Raw genomic sequence first — 22,988 nt, 5'->3', positions numbered from 1 at the left:
ATGAGCGCTTTCAGCCTGGTGACAGCGGCGCGTGTCGTGCTCCTTCCGCACAGCCAGGCCACCCGGGACTGTGCCATCTCGTGTGGTGACAGGATGATCTGTGCTCCCCGGTGTCTGAGGAGCGCGACGTCCGAGTCCAGCTCTGTTCTTGTGTTGGCTTGTGCTCGTGCACGGGTGCAGTGAGGCTGGGGGTGCGACAGCGCCCTCGTGTCCCTGCCATGTCCCTGCCGCACGGGCTCTGTGGGCGGCTCGTCTCCACTGTCGCTGGAGCAGCGTGGGGAACACACGGCTGGGTGAGCGTGGCTCAGTTACGCTTTATTTACAGGCACGGAATTTCCTGTGGTTTTTATATGTCACGAAGTACTAATCTTGCCTTTTTTTCAGGCATGTAAAGACGTAAAAGCCATTCTTAGCTTGTGGGCCGTGTAAAAATATGCAGGGGGCAGGTTTGGCTGATGGGCCCTAATATGCTAACCCCCAATGACAGTGAAGAAGGAACATTGTTTTTCTCATTATTATTGAGGAGCTCAGTCTATTTATGCACAAAACTAAATGCTGTGTTTTTGTTTTTGTTTTTTGTTTTTTTATTTTTGGCTGCGTTGGGTCTTCGTTGCTGCACGTGGGCTTTCTCAGGTTGCGGCCAGCGGGAGCTACTCTTGGTTGCGGTGTGTGGGCGTCTCATTGCGGTGGCTTCTCTTGTCACAGAGCATGGGCTCTAGGCACGTTGGCGTCAGTAGTTGTGGCACGTGGGCTCAGTAGTTGTGGCACACGGGCGTAGTCGCTCCGTGGCATGTGGGATCTTCCTGGACCAGGGATCGAACCCGTGTCCCCTGCATTGGCAGGAGGATTCTTAACCACTGCGCCACCAGGGAAGTCCTTAATTTTTATTTAAACTTAAAAAGCTGCTTGTGGCTAGTGGCTGTAATATTATTGGACACACAGGTCTAGAACTCAGTTTTTTATCTTCCTCTCAAAGCTAGCCCCTGTTCTTAGAGTGATTTGTTAAGGGTACCACCTGCTATCCAGGCTTGAAACACAGGGGTCATCCTTTAACTCTTATCTCTGCTTCCTTCCCTCTTTGTCAGCTGTTACCAACTTTTCCAATTTTGTGATGATTCTCGCATTATCCTTCAGGTCCTGCCTCAGAGTATTGCAGGTGTCTCCTGATTTTTCTCCTTCGTTTCATGTTTTCTCCATCGTGTGTTTCGCATGCTGCAAGCAGATTGAGCTTCCTCATGTTGCCTCTTACATCGAGAACCCACAGTTCCTCCCTTTTCCCTCAGGCTGTTCTACAAAAGGGACTTTCTCGCTGGTTTTCCTGATCCTATTACCTGTTGTGTCTCATGTCTGTCATTGCCTTGGACTGTAAACAGAGCTATACTTATTCCTATCTGTATTTTTCCCCTTGAGCTGAGCTGCTCTAGAATAGTAGGCTTCTCCGGTAGTGGTTCCTGCTGCTTCCCCTGTCTGTTCTTGTCTCCTTCCCGGGCCCCTGGGAAACTGCATTTAGGCAGGGCCATACGACTAGTCCTAGCTAGTGAAATGTGAGTGCATGGGGTTTGTGGCACTTGTAGGCTGTGACATTTAAGAGCCAGTATGCCTCCTCCCCATTCTTTTTCCCTTGCCTTGTGGATTTAAGGGGGATGTATGTTCCTAAGGGCATAGTTGTAGTAGGGCAGGACCACCATCAGGCAGGGTTGGTGAGTGACTGTATGACACAGTTTCCTTGCCTCCAATTTCCCGGGTTAGATATGGAGCACAAGGGAGAGATGGACCTTTGGGTTAAGATGCTGAAATTGCTGGCTTTATTTATCACTGCAGCATAGACTACCCTGTCCTAATTAACATATCTCCCGTATTTACATATTAGGGTGACCAGCTGTCCAGTTTGCCCAGGAGTGAGTAAAACTGGGAAAATCCTGGGCAAACTGGGTGAGTTGGTCACCCTAATACATAAAGTACTTCCCCATCTACCCAAATGCCACTTATTTATGATGTTTCTTAACTGTAACAGACTTCATGCTCACAAAAAACCAGGCCTTTTCAACCCCTGTGATTTATTAAGTTTGTAAGGACCTTAAGCAATTACATAAGCCTCTGTTGATCAACTTTTTCCCCCCTGCTTCAGCATAGAATTTTTTTCTATCTGAACATTGTAGGATCTGAGGAGTTTACCTGCTTTGACGTTTTTGTTTTGTTTTTGAAATTTGGTTGTTATCCTTGTATTTTTTCCTTAAGCCTAAGTACAGAGTATTATGTCAATACATAAATACAAATGTGTATGCTAACTTTTTAGAAGGAAAAATTAGGTTCTACTTGCTGTCTTTGCTGCTTTGCTGTCTGATTTGTTATCTAAAATGTGGTGTAGAACTCCCTTCTATGCCATGCTGTTATAAATAGGGCCTGCTGTAGCATGCATTGGTGCAGTGTGGTTAGGGTTTGGTTTCAAATTCATGAAGCAATAGGTGTGAAAAGAAGAGGCTAAAGGAGGTGACCCTATTCATGACTCAAGATTTCTGTCACGTTAAATGTCTTTCATTTTTTCCTAAGTGAGTCATGTGCTGGGTACATACTTTTCCATAAATAGTTAACTCTGAACTTTCCCAGAAGTTGTCAGCTCTTCCAGACTGTGTTAGTTTGTTGAATATGTTCAAGATTATATATTCTGACTAGTAGAAGTCCTGCTGACTTGCATATATGATGCCAGATAATAACTTGTTATGTTCAACTTTGCATCTTTTAATATAGAGCACCTTGATGTTGTAGTCATTAATAGGGATTTAGTAAGACATTTCTTAGGTTAGGAAGGAGAGTAAGTTCACGTCTGTTAATTAGTAATGTGACTGTCAAATACATGTCGTGATGCTGGCTTGTTATTCGTTCAGCTGTTAAGCACTAACCCCCTATTCTCCCTTCCTCTCCCTCCCTAGGCAAACACTATTCTACTTTCTGTCTCTGTGAATCTCATTTGAGTGGAATCGCACAATATTTGTTCTTTTGCGTCTGGCTTATTTTGCTTAGTATAATATCTTTAAGGTTTATCCATGTTGTAGCCTGTTTCAGAATTTTACTCCTTTTTAATGCTGAATCATATTACAGTGTATGCGTAAGCACATTTTGTTTATCTGTTCGTCTACTGATGGATATTGGATTATTTCTACCTGTCGACTATTGTGAACAATGCTGTTATAAACATTTGTGTACAAATAATCTGTTTGAGTCTCTGCTTTCAATTCTTTTGGGCATATACCCAGGTGTAGAATTGGTGGGTCATTCTATGTTTAATTTTTTTGAGGACGTGCCATCCTTTTTTTCCCCACAGTAGCTGCATCATTTTACATTCCAGTCAGCAATGCACGGGGGTTCCAGTTACTCCAAACCCTCACCAATGCTTGTTGTTTCCTGCTTTTTTTGTAACAATCATCCGAACGGGTGTGAAGTGGTATCTCACTGTAGTAGCTCATTTCTTTTTATTGCTGAATAATATATCATTGTATGGATGTACCATAGTTTTTTTATCCATTCTCCTATTGAAGAACATCTTGGTTACTTCCAAGCTTTGGCAATTATATATAAAGCTGTTATAAACATTCATGTGCAGGTTTTTATGTAGATATAAGTTTTCATCTCATTTGGGTAACATCAAGGAGCATGATTGCTAGATTGTATGGTAAGAGTATGTTTAGCTTTGTAAGAAATTACCAAGCTGTCTTCTAAAGTGGCTGTACCATTCCCGCCAGCAGTGTATGAGGGTTCCAGTTTCTCTTCATCTTTGCCAAATTTGCTATTGTCCATGTTTTTTTATTATAGCTATACTGGTGGTGTGCAGTGGCACCTCATTGTGGTTTTAATTTGCATTTCCCTAGTAGCTAATCATGTTGAACATCTTTTTTAAAAAAAAAATAGATTTGTTTTATTTATTTATTTTTGGCTGCGTTGGTTCTTCATTGCCGTGAGCGGCTTTCTGTAGTTGCAGTGAGTGGGGGCTACTTTCATTGTGCTGCGCAGGCTTCTCATTGCAGGGGCTTCTCTTGTGGAGCACGGACTCTAAGGTGCATGGGCTTCAGTAGTTGTGGCACGTGGGCTCTAGAGCTCAGGCTCAGTAGTCGTGGCGCATGGGCTTAGTTGCTCTGCGGCATGTGGGATCTTCCCGGACCAGGGCTTGAACCTGTGTCCCCTGCATTGGCAGGCGGATTCTTAACCACTGTGCCACCAGGGGAGCCCTGCAGTTGGAGTTTTGGTAGGGATTACATTGAATCTGTAGATCACTTTGGGGGAGTATCACCATCTCAAATCAACTTTTCAAGACAGATTCTCATATCCCGATCCCAATAGTGGTTCACAATTCATTATTTCCAGAGATGTATACTGTTTAATTTTTTTACATTCTTTCTATCAGGAACAGGAGATGTTTGATCCTGACTACTATGAACCCAGAGTTTGAGTGGGTGCTTGTTGGATTTTCTTTGCATTCTTCTCTTTCAAATCCGTCCGTCCTCAAATCTCTCCCCTAATCTGCAGGATAGCTGGGGATGTGGTAACACTGGAGGCTGAAAACTACTGTTGTGATTGACTATTTTGGAATTTCGTTGTTTCTTTTTTTTTTTTTTTTTTTTCTTCCCGGACCAGGGCTTGAACCTGTGTCCCCTGCATTGGCAGGCGGATTCTTAACCACTGTGCCACCAGGGGAGCCCTGCAGTTGGAGTTTTGGTAGGGATTACATTGAATCTGTAGATCACTTTGGGGGAGTATCACCATCTCAAATCAACTTTTCAAGACAGATTCTCATATCCCGATCCCAATAGTGGTTCACAATTCATTATTTCCAGAGATGTATACTGTTTAATTTTTTTACATTCTTTCTATCAGGAACAGGAGATGTTTGATCCTGACTACTATGAACCCAGAGTTTGAGTGGGTGCTTGTTGGATTTTCTTTGCATTCTTCTCTTTCAAATCCGTCCGTCCTCAAATCTCTCCCCTAATCTGCAGGATAGCTGGGGATGTGGTAACACTGGAGGCTGAAAACTACTGTTGTGATTGACTATTTTGGAATTTCGTTGTTTCTTTTTTTTTTTTTTTTTTTTTTTTTTCTTTTTTAGCTGTGTTGGGTCTTCGTTGCTGTGCGTGAGCTTTCTCTAGTTGTTGGGAGCAGGGGCTACTCTTCATTGCGGTGCACGGGCTTCTCATTGCACTGGCTTCTCTTGTTGTGGAGCATGGGCTCTGGGCACCTGGGCTCAGTAGTTGTGGCGCGCGGGCTTAGTTGCTCCATGGTATGTGGGATCTTTCCAGACCAGGGCTCAAACCCATGTCCCCTGCATTGGCAGGCAGACTCCCAACCACTGCACCACCGGGGAAGTCCAGAATTTGTTTGTTTCTTAAAAATCTGGTTTCTTACTTACTCGTCCAGTATGGTGTCATTTGGAGTATTTGTTTTTGCTATTGAATGAATAATTGAACTATGTTGTCTGTACTATTCAGTAGATGTTTGATTATAATCTGATTTGATAATAATTTGGTTATAATTATTTGGGTTGTCAAGAGCAGTATTTGTCAAGTCTAATTGCCTGAACACTTATTAAAACAAAGATTATGGAGCCCTGCCCCAGACCTACTGAACCAGATGCTCCATACTGGGTCCTGGGAATCTGTATCTTTAATCATTACTTCATTATTATTTAATATTCTCTCGGTAGTTTTAATGTGCCCCAGTTTGGGAAGCCATAGATTTAGAAAAAGCATTTGCTCTGGAAGGTCTAGGCCATACATACAGCTGTTCTAAGCTTGTTGGTCTGATATTTATTTTGAGTGCATTTCAGGGCTGGAGTATGATTGCTGACTCACCTGACCCTTCCTTTGACACGGAGGTGGGTGGGATTTAGTGTACTAAAGTCTGTTTATTTTTGAGATATTTTTCTGGGTTTATAGTGCAGGATTTATGCTGCATTGGTGCTACTGTGTAGCTCTGTGCTTTTGAAAATCAGGGTGGGGTGGGGGTTGGTTGAGTGAAAAGCAGTGAATCTGTCTGTGTCATTGGTTATTAAAGAAATAGCCTTTTGTATCCTGACAGCAGTAGACTTTTTCTGGTTTAGGTTTTCCACACGGCTTATTATCAAGTACGACAACTTGTCGTGTGTAATTAGCATCACATTAGTCTCATGAGAATAGGTACGCCTTTAATCAGCTGCTTTCTTTAATCGGGCAGGATGAGGCATACGGTAACCAAGACATTCCTGTCATTTCCTTTGCGGCCTGGCGGTGGTGTTGGTGGTGCTGTGATGGGTGTGAGGGTGTGTATGTGTCTTAGGTGTGCAGATTTTCCTGAAAGGGGCAGATGGCAGATAAAACATTCATATATTCCTTATTTTTCATTCATTGTACTTCAGAAATTGTAATTGTATGTTTTTGAATTCAGTAATAATTTTACTTATCAGAATATCTACTTTCTAATCTTATTTCTGTATAATTTATTTGAGCTCGGGCAAGTCATTTCTGAAAACTCTCATAAGCTTGGAGATGGTGGTTGAGGTCTTATTCTTTCCATTCCTCCTCCTCAGGGTTCTCCATCACAATCCATCACCATAAATAAATGTTCTTGTTACTGTCCTGTGTAGGTAGTTCTGTATTCTTACTCTCTTACGTAAAATGACTACTCATTTTCTTTATTTCTTTTAACTTTTGTCATTTGAGGTAGCCTCAAAATATACTGATAACTTTTAAAATTCCTCTGAATCTATTTATAACTTTTATTTTATTGTCTTTTTCTTAAGTGTCCTTTCTTCCCAGCAGAGTTATTGTGTTATACATTGTAATGCTTTGAGTCTACATCGCAGTGACAGTGATAGCTATTGCTATCAAGTATTTGTGTACTTTTTTAGTCCTTACTTGACCCAAGTCTAGGACAAAGGGACCACCTCAAATAGTTTGTAGTTTGTAATCAGGTCAGATTAATGATAATAAACTATAATATCATTGAATGATACAAGACAGTATATATTTAAGTGTTAAAGTATGTGGTACAGATTAAATGATATACATGTTCAAACATCAGTGATACGTAAGTAGTCAGTGAAGTTACGGTGGAAAAGTAGAGAGACTTAAATTGGTCTTTGCAGGGAATTCTCTGGCGGTCCAGTGGTTAGGACTTGGCACTTTCACTGCCGAGGGCCCGGGTTCAATCCCTGGGCTGGGAACTAAGATCCTGCAAGCCACCTGGCGAGGCCAAAAAAAATTGGGACTTCCCTGGTGGTGCAGTGGTTGGGAATCTGCCTGCCAATGCAGGGGACATGGGTTTGAGCCCTGGTCTGGGAAGATCCCACGTGCCACAGAGCAACTAATCCCGTGTGCCACAACTACTGAGCCTGCACTCTAGAGCCCGCGAGCCACAACTGCTGAGCCCGCGTGCCTAGAGCCTGTGCTCCGCAACAGAGAGAAGCCCCCACTTGCCGCAACTAGGGAAAGCCCCTGCGTGGCGACAAAGACCCAACCGCAGCCATAAATAAATATATTAATTAATTAATTAATTAATTTAAAAAAATTGGTCCTTGCAGGGTGGACAGAATTAAATAATCAGGAAAAGGAAGAGCAGTCCAGGTTAGGTAAAAATGTCTTTTTTTGTTAGTGAAGAAATTGGCAGTGAGTTCATACTGGGTGGGAAGAGGAATTAATTTTTTAAAATTTCTTACCATATATCATTTAATGTGCCTTATAATTAATACATAATGGGAATAAATAAATTCCAATCAAGTCAGAATAGGAAGATTCTACATTTCCACAGTGGGAATAATAGATCATAGATATGTAGTCTGTAGGGTCCTATACAGTAATCCTAGCATTGAGCAGTGAATTTGGTTCTGAGGCAAAGCCAAAAATAAGTGAAGGTATACAGTAGGTCCTCCTTATCCATGGGGAACATGGTCCAAGATTCTCAGGGGATGCCTGAAACGGTGCCGGTTAGTACCAAACCCTGTGTGTACTGGTGTTTTCCTATAATAATGGGCGGGTAGTGTATACAGTCTGGATATGGTGGGTATGTTTCAGGTCTCAGGAGGGATGGAACAGGACCCCACCAGATTTCACGACACTAATCAGAATGGTGTGTAATATAAAAGTAATGAATTTTATTTCTAGAATTTACTCTTCAGTATTTTCCAAGCGTGGCTGATTGCGGGTAAGTGAAACCACAAAGGGGCTACTGCATTTGGCTCCCAGGATTTTTTTCCCGTAACCAGAAGCTACACTGTTTTCTCTAAAGTGGATTGTTGTTCTTGAAGAGAACTGTTTTTCCACTTAGAGCTTTATTACGTAGGGCGCAGAGAAGTGCGGTAGAAAATGTCAATATCAAATACAGTATTACAGTTCAAGACACTTCCTTAATGTAATTGTGGATAAAAGCTAAGGAAATGGCACCAAAGTGCAGCTCAGTTATAACAAATAGGTAACATTATCGGGGGACTTTTCTGATGATCCAGCTTAATTTGAGTATAAAATCTAGAATGCAAGGAATGGAGAGACTACTTCTCATGTCAGGAAGCTTTATAAAAAGTTTCATCCAGCAGGTTGTGTTCCCTGGAAAGAATCTGAAATATTCAGGAGCTCTATATTTTTGATTAAGGACAGGTCAGAAGCAAGCTGGCCGATGTTGAGTTTAAGATGTTTTTGCAGAACTTAAAAGGCTAACCCAAGCTCTTCAGCATGGTGGTCACCCTGCTTCTGCATGTGAAGGAGGATCAGGTAGGTAAGAGAAGGGTTTGTCTTAAAAGCACTGTGTTCACTGTAGCTCATGGCAGTGACTGATCAAAATTCTTTCATTGTTGAGCACGGCAGAGATTATTTGAGCCTGGAAAAAGGTTGAAGGCAAGTCTCTTCGAGGCAGTCACATCTGCTGGAAATTTGGAAAACCAGGGACCTTCTGGTACTCAGGACTGTAGCTTCCTGGTAAAACTTCCCAGATCAATTTATTGTGAAATGTACCTTATATTTAAAATATTAACTTTCCTTGTGTATTTTTAATATAAATTAACGAAACTCTGTTGGACATGTGTTCAGGAAAAAAATATATTTTAGTTTTTTTTTTTAATATTTATTTATTGGTTGCATTGGGTCTTAGTTGCAACATACAGGCTCTTTGTTGTGGTGCGCGGGCTCCTCTCTAGTTGTGGCACGTGGACTCAGTAGTTGGCGGCATGTGGGCTTAGTTGCCCTGCAGCATGTGGGAATCTTAGTTCCCTGACCAGGGATCGAACCCGTGTCCCCTGCATTGCAAGACGATTGTTAACCACTGGACCACCAGGGAAGTTCCTGTATTTTAGTTATAGATCAATTGATATTAAGCCATTCTCCCTTGCAGCAGTTGAAGAGTGAGAGTAACTGTTGGTGTTATAACAGACACTTTATGTCACTTGGCATTATCTAAACTGTCAGAAGGTTGTTTCTGCTGGTCCAGACTGTTAGAGTACTGAAAGCAGATTCTGTATGAGCATCATTGATTAGAAATCTATGATAAACTGACTGTTCACAGGGACAAGTTTTGGGGAAAGATCACTGTGCAATGGTAACAACCCATTTTAGAGAGTCAAAAAGGATTGGTGGGTGGGAGCCACTATCTTTTGAGCATTTTTGATGTGGTGGAGCTTAACTAATTTATCTCACTGCCCTTGACAGCTTCTCTTTGTGGTAGGTATTATTTTTCTGTTTACATAAGAGGAGAGGTTCAAGAAGATTATTTTAGTTGCCTAAAGTCACGTGTAATGAGCTGGAATGCTTGGCCTCAAAGCTTACCTTCCCCTTTACTGAGACACATTCCAGGAAGCCAGGTGGAGAGAGAGAATTTCAGTGAAAGAAATAAGATTGACCCCAAATAACTCCCCAGTCTGTTGACCCCAAATAATTCCCCAGTCTGTGTTTGCCTTGTTTTAATAATGTTACGTATATTCTGGAAGTCCCTTTACCTAGTGTAATTATATTAATCAGTGATGTTGTAGAGCCGTCTAAACTACAGATTACTTTTAGAAGGAAAACCTGTTCTAATTTATAAGCAGTACTTGAGGTTTATTACAAGTCTGGAAGTGAAATAAGCCAGTTCCTGAAAGACAAATATTATATGATTCCACTTGTATAAAGTACTTAGAGTAGTCAGAATCGAGAGAGAAGTAGAATGGTGTTTGTCAAGGGCTGAAGAGAAGAGGTAACGGAGAGTTACTGTGTAGTGGGTCTAGAGCTTCAGTTTTACAAATGAAAAGAGTTCTGGAGATGGATGGTAGCACAACATTATGAATGTATTTAATACTACTGAACTGTACACTTAAAAATGGTTAAGATGGTAAATTTTGTTAGATGTATTTTACCACAGTAAAAAAAAAAATTGGAAAAACAAAGCCTATATGTAAAGATAGATTTTTATGCTTTATGAGAATTTACAAAGACTAGCTCATTTATAGGATACATTTTGTCTTCAAATTTTGCGTAAGGTTGTGTCTTTTTTAAATTTTAATTTATTTTTGACTGCGTCAGGTCTTAGTTGCAGCATGCGGGGTCTTTCTTTGCAGTTCATGGGCTTCTCTCTAATTGTGGCACTTGGGCTTAGTTGCCCAGTGGCATGTGGGATCTTAGTTCCCTGAGCAGGGATCAAACCCTTGTTCCCTTCATTGGAAGGCAGATTCTTTTCTTTTCTTCTTTTTTTTTTTTTTTAAATTATTTATTTTTGGCTGCATTGGGTCTTAGTTTCTGCGTGTGGGCTTTCTCTAGTTGCAGCGAACGGGGGCTACTCTTCGTTGCGGTGCACAGGCTTATCATTACGGTGGCTTCTCTTGTTGCGGAGCATGGGCTCTAGGCACACAGGCTTTAGTAGTTGTGGCACATGGGCTCAGTAGTTGTGGTGCACGGGCTTAGTGGCTCTGCGGCATGTGGGAACTTCCCGGACCAGAGCTCACACCTGTGTCCCCTGCATTGGCAGGTGGATTCTTAACCACTGCGCCACCAGAGAAGTCCCTGTGTCTGTTTTATGTAATTAAAAAACTTATAAACTTTATTAGGTAGAATTAAGCAAAATTGCATATATTTAAGGTGTACTATGTGATGGCTTTATATAAATATACACTGTGAAATGGTTACCACAAGCAAGCTAATTAGCATTCATTACCTCACATAGATACTGTTTTGTTTTCTTTTTCTTCTCCCTCACTCCTCTCCCCCTGGCAACCACCTGTTTGTTCTCTATGAGTCTGTTTCTGTTTTCTTATGTTGGCTCATTTGTTTTGTTTTTTTAGATTCCACATATAAGTGAGATCATATGGTGTTTGTCTTTCTCTGTCTGACTTATTTTCACTTAGCATAATACCCTCCAGGTCCATCCATGTTGTCACAAATGGCAAGATTTCATTCTTTTTTTTTATGGCTGAGCAGTATTCCATTGTATTGGGTTGGCCAAAAAGTTCATTCGGGCCTTTCTGTTACATCTTACAGGAAAACCCGAACGAACTTTTTGGCCAACCCTACACACACACACACACACACACACACACACACACACACACACACACAAATCTTCTTTATACATTCGTCCGTTGATGGACCCTTAGGCTCTTTCCATATCTTAGCTATTGTAAATAGTTCTGCATGAATATGGGTGCCCGTGTGTGTGTGTATGTATGTATATATATACCCTTTTCAATTATTTTCTTCAGAATAATACCCGGAAGTGGAATTCCTGGATTGTATGGTAGTTCTATTTTTAATTTTTTGAGGAACCACCATATTGTTTTCCATATTGGCTGTATCATTTACATTTCCATCAACAGTGCACGACCTCGCCAACATTTGTTATTTATTGTCTTTTTGGTAATAGCCATTCTGACAGGTGTGAGGTGATAATCTCATTGTGGTTTTGATTTGCATTTTTCTGATGATTAGTGATGTTGAGCATCTTTTCATGTGCCTGGTGGCCATCTCCTTTGGAATGTCTATTGAGGTCCTGTGCCCAGTTTTAATTGAGTTTTTTTTTTTTTAATGTCTAGTTGTATGTGTTCTTTGTATATTCTGGATAGTATCATTTGCAAATATCTTCTCCCATTCATTAGGCTGTTGTTTTGTGGCTAGTTTTCTTCACTGTGCAAAATCTTTTTAGCTTAATGTAATCCTGTTTATTTTTGCTTTTGTTTGCCTTGCCTGAGGAGACATATCCAAAAAAATATTGCTAAGATCCATGTCAAAGAGCATACTGCCTATGTTTTCTTCTAGAAGTTTTATGGTTTCAGGTCTTGTAAGTCTTATAAGCCTTTACTCCATTTTGAGGGTTTTTTTGTGTATATGGTGTGAGAAAGTGTTCCAGTTTGATTCTTTGCATACAGCTGTCCAGTTATCCCAACATTTTTTTAAAAAAAAATATTTATTTATTTATTTTGGCTGCTCTGGGTCTTAGCTGCAGTATGTGGGATCTTCGTTGCAGCATGTGGAATCTTTAGTTGCAGCATGTGGGATATTTTAGTTGCAGCATGTGGACTTCTTAGTTGTGGCATGTGAACTCTTAGTTGTGGCGTGCATGTGGGATCTAGTTCCCCAACCAGGAATTGAACCATGGGCCACCTGCATTGGGAGTGAGGAGTCTTACCCACTGGACCACCAGGGAAGTCCCTTCGAACATTTATGGAAGATGCTCTCTTTTCCCTGTTGCCTCTCTTGTTGTAGATTAATTGCCCATATAAGCGTAGGTTTATTTCCAGGTTCTCTGTTTTGTTCCATTGATCTTTGTGTCTGTTTTTGTGCCAGTACCATATTGTTTTGATTCCTGTAGCTTTGTAGTATAGTTTGCAATCAGGACTGTGATACCTCCAGATTTGTTCTTCTTTCTCAAGATTGTTTTGGCTATTCACGGTCTTTTGTGTTAGCTGTGGGCTTGTCATATATGGCCTTTATTATGTTGAGGTATACTCTCTCTTTACCCACTTTGTTGAGAGTTTTTTTTTTTATCATAAATGGGTTGAGAGTTTTTATCATAAATTTCATAAAAGCTTTTGAATTTCATCAAAAGCTTTTCCTGCATCTGTTGAGATGGTCATATGATTTTTATTCTTCAGTTTGTTAAGGTGGTGTATGACATTGATTGATTTGCAGATATTGACCCATCCTTGCATCCCTGGAATAAATTCCACTTGATCGTGGTGTATAATCCTTTTACTGTACTGTGTATTGTTGGAGTTGGTTTGCTAATAGTTTGTTGAAGATTTTTGCATCTGTGTTCATCAGTGATACTGGCTTATAATTTTCTTTTTTGTGTGATATCTTTGTCTGGTTTTGATATTGGGTTGATGCTGGCCTTATGGAATCAGATTGGAAGCATTCATTCCTCTGCAATTTTTTGGAATAGTTTTAGAAGGATTGGTACAATATTAACTCCTCTCTAAATGTTTGGTAGAATTCACCTGTGAAGCTGTCTGTTCCAGGACTTCTGTTTTGGGAGAGGTTTTTAATTACTGATTCAATTTTATTACCGGCAGTGGGTCTATTCATATTTTCTATTTCTTCCTGATTCATTCTTGGGAGATTGCATGTTTCAAGGAATTTATCCATTTCTTCTAGGTTGTCCATTTTATTGGTGTACAGTTGTTTATAGTAGTCTTATGATCCTTTGTATTTCTGTGGTATGGATTGTACCTTCTCCTCTTTCACTTTTTATTTTACTTGGGTCCTCTGTTTTTTTCTTCATGAGTCTGGCTGAAGGTTTATCAATTTTGTTTATCTTTTCAAATAACCATCTCTTAGTTTCATTGATCTTTTCTGAGTTTAACCTCTATTTCATTTATTTCTGCTCTGATCTTTATGATTTCTTTTCTTCTAACTTTGCGCTTCGTTTGTTCTTCTTTTTGTAGTTCTTTTAGGTATAAGGTTAGGTTGGTTATTTGAGGTTTTTCTTGTTTCCTGAGGTAGGCTTGTATTGTTACAAGCTGCCCTCTTAGAACTGCTTTTGCTGCATCCCATGGATTTGGGATTCTTGTGTTTCTATCTCCGTTTGTCTCCAGGTATTTTTTAATTTCCGTTTTGATTTCTTCAGTGACCCACCGGTTGTTTAGCAGCATATTGTTTGAGGTAATGTTTTAAAATTTTTATGTATGTAGTTTCAACTAAGATATATATATATATATATATATATATATATATATATATAGGCAGAAATGTTAAATGAAATGTCATTAAATAAAATATATATTAACCATGACATTGAGGGGATCCTTTCTGTTGCATTTCAACTAGAAATACCTAAGGAATTTTATATTTTCCACAAAAAAACCTTTTGAGGGTCTGAGTTTTATTTTAGTTAGTCTCAGCTCAGAAGAAAAGTGTTTTATGTAGCCTGAAGGAAAATTATTTTTGTCAACTTTGAAAGTTGAAATCTAATCAGATAATCTGTGAGATATAGAAATGTTTATTAAACTTTTATTTTTCAAATGAATTTTAAAGACCTACAGATGCTTTAAGTTTCTTGACCTAAATTAAATTAGTAAGCTCATCTTTGAATTCAGAATTTTTTGTTTGCAAAGGATGAAAGCATATTAAAGCCTAAAACCTCTGTTTATAAAATTTGTCAGTGATACAAACAACTGTGAAAGTACTGGGAATATATAAAATAAATATATTCTGAATAGGAGGAGTGAGCTATCATAGTTGGATTCAGTGTTTCAGATGAAATGATGACACTCTGCCCCAAATATCTGGGGCAGGAAAAATTAGTACATTGTTAAGCATCTGGTTTATTTTTCTCCTTTCTTTGTTCTCCATTCTATGCTACAGACCAGGACCTTAGTTTTCCTTGTACTGCATGAGAATAGCTTGTGCCCCATACTTTGGGTATATTCATGGTTTTCTTAATTTGGAGGATATAAATCTTTTGATGATAATGGGCCTTCTCTTGAGCTGCGGTTTGCATGAAGATGTGAAGGTAAGGGCCGTGAATGTCATTTTCAGGAGACATTATCACTGATCTAGACAGCCTTTTAGGTTTCCTTTTCTGTTATGTCAAAAGTGTTTCTGAGCTGTTTCCTTCCTAGCAGCCCAACCAGATGATGAGGAGGACACAGCCTGCATTAGTGGTTCTGTACTCACACTGGTCTGAATTCCAGTCACAGGTCCTCCATAGTCGTGGGATAACCTACCCAGGCCTCAGCTTCCTCATCTTTATGTTATCTTCTAGTCCCTAGTCAAGATAATGCGTTTTGATTTTGTATTTTCTGACTTAATGCTTAAAATCCTACCCATATTCTAATGTTTTCTTTCCCCCTCTTTCACTAGTAACCTTTCTTATTGGTTTCAGGGGTTCAACAGGATATAGCGTCACAATCTCTGGATCAAGAAGTTTTATTAAAAGTTAAAACTGAAATTGAAGAAGAGCTAAAATCCCTGGACAAAGAAATTTCTGAAGGTCTCTTTATCCTTATTTTCCTAGTTAATTAGTGGGTTCTGTTTGGTGTGGTTTTTTTTTTTTTTTTTTTTTTTTTTTTTTTTTTTTTTTTTTTTTTTTTTTACAGTGGAGTGGTCACAACATTACACAGCTTCATGGGTCTAGGATTATAGGGGTGAAACTAGAAAGTACCTCTTTCTTTCCTCGGGGAATCTGTTTATAAGTTTCTAAACTAATTAGTGGGTTCTGTTTGGTGTGGTTTTTTTTTTTTTTTTTTTACAGTGGAGTGGTCACAACATTACACAGCTTCATGGGTCTAGGATTATAGGGGTGAAACTAGAAAGTACCTCTTTCTTTCCTCGGGGAATCTGTTTATAAGTTTCTAAACTGTACCCAACAGAGTAGATGGAACCTTTTCTGGTGTTAAGTAATGGACTAAACAGTCATGTTAAGGTACTACTTTCCGTTCAGTGTGATTGATATCTTTATGTTAATAACACTAAAGGGAGAAGTGTAAGCGTGCTGCTTTCATTTTTCATGTGCTATAGATGGTGGTGGCAGTGATAACATTTTTAACACCGCCGAGAGAAACACTATATACGTCGACAGTAACTTCCCACTTCTAGTCCCACCAGCCCCCTGTCTCCATCCCTAATCCATCTGCTTTCTGTCTCCATGCATTTGCCTATTATGGGTCTACACGTAAATGGAATCATACACTGGGTGGTGTTTTGTGACTGGCTCTTTCACTTAGCATAGTATTTTCAGGGGTCATCCACGTGGTAGCACAGATCAGTACTTCATCCCATTGTATGAGGAATAATATCCCACTGTGTAGATACAGCACATTTTGTTTATCCATTCATCAGTTGATGGATATTTAGGTTGTTTCCACTTTTTGGCTATTATGTATAATGATGCTATGAATATTCATTTACAAGTTTTTGTGTAGATGTGTATTGCCCAGTAATTTTTATTTTTAATTTTTTGGTTTTTTGTTTTCTTTTTTTTCTTTTTTTTTTCTTTTTTTTTTTTTTTTGGCCATGCCACGTGGCTTGCTGGATCTTAGTTCCCGACCAGGGATCAAACCCGGGCCCATGGCAGTGACAGTGCCGAGTTCTAACCACTGGACTGCCAGGGAATTCCCTGCCCAGTAATTTTTAACAAGAAAAAATAGAAATCATGTTTATAAATCAGCTCCCTGTTAGTTAAGAAAAAATATAAATAGAAATTTACAAAAATCCAGAAACCTAATGTTAATGTTCTTTTATTTTCCTTTACTGACATTTTTAACTGATTAATGTTATAATTCTGTTTTAATCCTTGTCCATTTCTGATAACAGTACTGCATGGCAAAATGGGCAAAAGGCAGAAACGAAAATGGCAACAAAGGCTTATATGCACTTCCTCATCGAACCTGTATTCCCCAAGACTCAGCATCAGAGTGGGCGTTCTCAGGCGTGCTCAGACCATGCAGCATCTGTGAACTTTGTGGCCATGTATATCTTTCTTGAAGAAATACATACTTAACTCTAGTGAAATTTGCAGCCTTCTAGGAGCAAGCTTTGGATTAATGCAATAAATGCTTTATGGAGGTTATTGATAACCCTTGGGAGTGGGTACAAGCCACCTGCTTTCCTGGAAGTCTATGCCCTGCATCCCATTTGTACCCTGGACCAGGGATGATCTGGCCTCTCCTTCCTGCAGTTAGAGCAGGGCTGCATCTGTGTGACAGGGAGTGAGGAAGCAGAGGAGAAGCTGGCTGTGTGAGTGGGCAGCTTGTATACTTTTAAAATATATCCCTGTGCATGATTGTGAGTTTGGAAGTTCACTCTAAAAGGGAATGAAAGTCATGTGGTCCTCTAAGGTGGAATAACTGAATAGAATCTGGTTTAAGAAGAGCCACATTTGTAAAGGTAAAAACAAATCTTAAGAGAGGGGTGATAGAGCTGGGAGTTGCTCTCATTTATCATTCTTTGACTGAATGGGTCTGCGGTAATATACAAAATTGGTTTTTGTGTTTTGCCATGTCAGTTTAGCCTTTTTCTTCTCTTGAAACTAAGATTTTTCATAAAAATCTTTCCTTAAAAAAAAAACACGTCTAAATTTAAGGCAGGAAACATTAATATCCCATAACGATTATCTGACATTTTTAAGTGGCTTATAACTATTAGCTAGTTCCCAGTAGTTGGCATCTTAACCCCCTGAGCTTTTACAGCACAGCTTCTGACATTGCTCATTAACTTGGGTTTTCCTTCTGTCATCTTCAGCCTTCGCCAGCACAGGCTTCGACCGCCACACTTCGCCCGTGTTCAGCCCCGCAAACCCCGACAGCTCCGTAGATGACTGCTTGGCTCACGTCGGGGAGAAGGCGTTGCAGGAGCTGAGGGCGCCTCTGCTCGGGGCCTTGCAGACGCTCCTCAGCCGGTGAGTCCCCGCGGCCTCTGCGCTCTTAAGCCTCCGCTTTAGGTGAACAGTGTCACTTCTTTTCTCACTTACTTGTCTTCACTTGTTCTTTTTTTGCTTTCCCAAATCATCTCTGTTTGCGTTTTGAGCAGTGATTTAACTGTTCCAGCATGAATTTGACCGTTTGTATTTACTTGTTGGGCTATCAGGTTTCAACAGATGCTTTCACCGGTTGTAAACAGAAGCTGTTTCACTTGTGCTGACCACTTTTTACCAGCACTGCCTCGTGACCAGTGTCAGTGGAATGACTTGGGTTTTCTTCATTGTACTGCGGGATTGACGTCGTGTCTGTATTTGGGGCGTCCCGGTGGTTGCTGCACTTTCGGGTTGCACGCCCACCTGTGGAGCTGCTGCCACATTTCTACTGTGGAAAGTTCTTTCCTAGCTGTCGTGCTGGCTATTAAAGCCAAAGGCAAGAAGCTTATCGTGAAAATGTATTAAGTAGAACCAAGTCATTTATTGTAAAACCTTAAAAACTTGTTTCCCTTAATTCTTTAATGAGAATCATTAACAGATTGGTATGAATTTTAAAAAATGTTTGGTTCAATGAAGATTAACGACTAAAACAAGGTGAAGACTGTTCCTTCACTCAAGGGGCCAACATTCAGATGCCAGATTACTGTTGTAGTAAAGTAATCCCTTACTTTCACAAAGGCAAAGCTTATATGTTACCATTTGTTAGAAGAAGAAAGCAATTTGGGTTTAAGGATGATTCAGTTTGTCTCCACATATTTTGGTGACATGAGCAAATGTAAAAATCCCACCTATACATAAGAAACAGTGAAATGAAAATCATATTTGGATTTTCTTAACTTTATACATAGAAAGTTTAAAAATAAATGTGGAGAGAAGATTCTGGGTGTGGGGAAGTAAAACTGAGACAGGAAATCTGGAGGCACAGCAGTGGCTTTCAGAGTGTTGTGAGGAGGTGAGGGGCGGTGGTTGGGTCCGCTCCGCTCTTCTTAAGCCAGAGCAGCTATACTTGCATGGAGTTTGTATATTGAGCTTTCATCTTAGATTTGAAGGAGCCTACTGTTCGGCTAATACAAACATAAAGAACTTGTAAAAGCAGTTGGGACTGGGAGTAAAGTAACTGAGAAGCATAAGGCAAAAAGTGGTCTCCAGCTTTGATGCAGACTATTTGTGTCAAGTCATTTCACTCTGTCATAGCTTCTCTGTTCATTTCAACTTCACTGGGATATTATGAGCTCTCCAAAGAACAGCATTATAGTTTTATGTATGTACAGTGTATGTGAAGAACAGTATTGTAGTATATGTATTTGGAGTCCTTTTCATGATCTACAGGACAAATTGATCTTTTCACTACCAAGTAAATTATATTTTAAAAAATACAGTCTTGGATGAATATTTGTTTTGTTTTCCCCAAAAGCTTAACAACTTCAAAAAGTTATTAATATCCTGAAAATAACTGATGATGAACTAGAAGTATTATACAGGTTGATGGCAGTATCTTTTAAGGTGGAAAATACCACTTATTCCCCCAAACTGTTTTGTTAAAGTAGGGAAACTAATCCTGAACTCTTCATACAGCCAAGCACCAGCAATCTGAAAAGTTTTTCGCCTGGAATTCCCTGGCAGTCCAGTGGTTAGGACTTCGCCATTTCACTGCCGAGGGCACAGGTTCGATCCCTGGTTGGGGGATCTAAGATTCTGTGAGCCACACAGTGCGCCCGCCCCCCCCCGCAAAAAAAGAAAAGTTTTTCCCCTCCTCTTTATTCTTTGCTGAATTCAAGTAGCTCATTAGATAGGGCTGATTTTTTTAACTCCTTATTTTTCTACGTTTAAGATTTCCTTTGAGTGTTTTAATCTACTGGATCTTTTATGTGCATTTATGTGTGTACGTATAATGTTTCAAATCATGTTTCATTCTGAAGGATGCTAAAGTACTTTAGCCTGATAGACAGACTCCCCGTAAGGACTGGCGTGGCGCACAGCACAGCAGGCAGTTCAGGAAAGGACGTGAAGGGACTGATGCATGCACACAGAGCTGCAGGGAGCAATAGGCAGGTTAGACGATAGCGTGTCTGCTTCAGGCCTGTGTTACAACCACCCAGTGTGTCGCCCGGGTCTTCAAACAGTTCTACGCTTACTTTAATGGCAGTGCGGTAGCAGGAAGGTCGCACATAACATCTTATTAAGACGGTCATCCCTCGTATCTTAACTCCTTCAGTGTCACTGTGCTGTTACGTTATATTGACTTACAGAAAAGAACTATACCTGTGTCATCAGAACCATTTTCTGAAACATCTAGAGCCACACGCTGTCCAACAGACAAAATGCAGGTCACATGTATGGAATTCAAAATTTTCTAGCAGCCACGTAAAACGATTAAATACAGATTTTAAATATATTTTATTTAACTCAATGTGTTAAAAATATTATAGTTGGAACATGTATTTATTATAAAAATTATTGGTGAGATGTCATAGGTTCTTTCTTTTTAGTGAGTCTCTGCAGTCTGGTGTGTTCCTCAATAATAATGAGGAGTATTGGACCTCATTACCCTGGTCCAGATGCTCGTTAGCTACATGGGGTATCGGTGTGTCATGGCCCATTTCAAATCCTGACTCGGAATAGGAGCAGCGGCGTGTCCTTTGGAGCCACAGCGCTAACCGGGTGTGGATCCCTATTCCTCTGTTGCTGCTTGCAGCCCTGTGGATTTGGGGCAGTCTCGACTTTTCTGAGCTTCAGTTTCCTAGTATGCAATAGAATATAAAACGCAAATGTATAAAAATACAAAACACAGCAATAGGCTACCAGTAAGTGTACCTGTGATCAATCTTAAATATTCATAGGCTGAAGAGATCACAGACCGGGGTGGGCAGAGCAGAAAATGACTTTGGAATGGATTTTTAAATCCTATAAAAGCAAGACTCCTCTCCTTTTTTACATATATGTTAATTCTTTGCCAACAAAAGGCGGGGGCGGGGAGGGGTAGGTAAATCTTTACTAAATCTGTTGTCCAAGAGCCTTGGTGCCTTCATGTGTAAGTTGCTATGGAGTGTCTTTGTCATTGGTGTTACTTTGCACATGGGCCCACGCTGAGAACGCAGCACTCACATCCATCCCCCCAGTAAACGTGTGTCCGTGACAGGAATAATCAGAAGGAGAGCCTCGCCCCAGGGTTGGGTGTCACAAGACTCCAGGTTAAAAATAGAGCTCATTTATTGACCTTGCTTATTCCAACTTCTTATGTCCCCAGTTGGAAAAGTCTTCCAGTGACAATGTCTCTTTAATTTTTAAATAGTTTACATTTTTTGCCTTTAACTTGTTAAAAAAGTTTAACTTGTTCTTTCAATTTTATTAATGAGATAATTTTTGTTATTTGTTATTACTTGATTCTGTATTAATAACCCAAGTGTTTATATTTATCTGCAATGTAGAAGCCTTGTTGGATAATTTTCAAGCAATTGTAAAAAATTTATTATTATATATTTTTCTCTTCTTATGTTGTAAACTGCTTTCCCAAGCTGGTAGCATGAATCTCAGCCTGTAGAGAATGCTTAAAGAAAAATGTATACCAAATGTTAAAAGCCATGTCTCATAGAAAACTATATGTTGAAAAATTTGTGTTACTTTAGCAAAAAGTTCAACAGCAAAGTAGTGACCATATGTTTATTCATCTGGAAATTTAGAATTTTCCTTCTTTGTGACACAGACTTTTAAAAAAAATCTCTACAGGCCATTGACATATCAGGCATATCGGGAATGTGCACTGGAGACCACGGTTCATGCCAGCGGCTGGAATAAGGTATAAACCAAGTTATCTATTCTCTTACAAGATTTTAGTGTGTTAGTGATAAAGTACAGGAGGGATTGTTAGCATCGTATAAGAGAAAACTGTTAGAGCTTGTTGTTTAATGCATAAATCCAGCTGTGTTGTGCAGTGTTTCTGATTAAGGCTGGCGCAGAACCACATGTTCCATAGTTGTGCCATCTGCCTTCCCATCTGTCCTGAATTTCCCATGATATCTTCATTTCTCTGCCTTAGATGTGACATTTCTCTCCAGGTGGTCATTTGTTCACAGGTGAGTATGTTTTGGGGACACAGCTTCTTGTGGTTCTTACGGGGTAGCCCCAGTTGTGCTGATAGTTTACCATCTGAGCGTTACAGCCATCCCTCGGAGATGGCAGAATAAATTTTATCAGCTTTCATTTTGTTGTTTAGTTAGCTAGTTAGTTAGGTCAGGTGATTAATCAGGAAAACAAAAAGTTAAAGTACTTGCTTAAGACCCCTTGATTAATCAGGTGATTAATCAGGAAAACAAAAAGTTAAAGTACTTGCTTAAGACCCCTTGACTAGTAAATTTTGGAACCAGCACTGGAGCTGAGATCTTTTGATTCCAGCGTCAGTGTTCTTCCACTGTGCCATGCTGCTGATCCATTGTCTCAGGCTGTATTATCCACTTATCACCTTGACGAGGCCGAGTCTCAGGGGATGCAGTATGAGGTGGTCCAGCCCACCGAGGAGGAAGTCTGGTCCTTAGTGATGTGGTGCTAGGGATGAGAAAGTGCAGTACAGTTATTTTTATAAATAGCCAGCTCTACTCAGAATTGTCACTACTATGAGCCAGACTGTGTGACCTTATGTCCCTAATTGAGGTATATTATTTTTACTCACCTTAATACAGGTCGTGGAGGCATTATAGCATAATCATTAGCATCATAGGCCTGTAATCAGACTTGTTTCAGTATCAGCTTTGCCACTGACTAGGTGCATATCCTTGGACAGGTGAATTAAGCGTGCGAAGTCTTAATTTTCACATATGTGAAGTGGAGATGATACTACTAACTTCAGAAGTTTTATTAGAACTGAGTGACATAATGTGTTGTTCAGTGCTTATTCTAGTGCTGTGTCTGGCCCCATAGCAAGCACTCTGTGAACAGTGGCTATTATGTTAGATTTAACACATGGAACCTTGTTACCAAATAGTCACTATTATGGAGTTTTAGTATGTTACTTAGCTGTAAAAAATTTGTTAAAATATCTGACTGTTTCATTCACTTTCATGGAATAAAACAAACAAACCTCTCTTATTTTATAAATAAAAATGAGAGGACTTCCCTGGTGGCGCAGTGGTTGAGAGTCCGCCTGCCGATGCAGGGGACGC

The 22,988-nt window shown here is 39.9% G+C and overlaps 2 protein-coding genes across 4 annotated transcripts in view; both read left to right on the top strand.

Moving 5' to 3' along the window:
• Positions 1-17,821, top strand: LOC129392204 (bcl-2-like protein 13). Its single transcript, XM_055085712.1, has 4 exons — positions 1-85; positions 8,652-8,732; positions 15,304-15,411; positions 17,661-17,821. Exons 1-4 carry the CDS (start codon positions 1-3, stop codon positions 17,819-17,821), a joined length of 435 nt encoding a protein of 144 aa, XP_054941687.1.
• The window catches only part of BCL2L13 (BCL2 like 13), a 24,922-nt gene continuing 19,672 nt past the window's right edge, over positions 17,739-22,988 (top strand). Inside the window, exons 1-2 of one of the 3 annotated variants that reach the window (XM_028490835.2) lie at positions 17,739-17,817; positions 21,536-21,628. Coding sequence is in view for 1 of the 3 variants with exons in the window: in XM_028490831.2 (XP_028346632.1) it covers positions 21,795-21,905 (111 nt within the window). In the remaining 2 variants the exon portion in view is untranslated. The other 2 variants (XM_028490834.2, XM_028490831.2) reach the window with 2 other exon arrangements.

This window comes from Physeter macrocephalus, chromosome 6, assembly GCF_002837175.3.
Source record: "Physeter macrocephalus isolate SW-GA chromosome 6, ASM283717v5, whole genome shotgun sequence".
Lineage (NCBI taxonomy): Eukaryota > Metazoa > Chordata > Mammalia > Artiodactyla > Physeteridae > Physeter > Physeter macrocephalus.
This window is presented reverse-complemented; position numbering and strand designations above follow the sequence as displayed.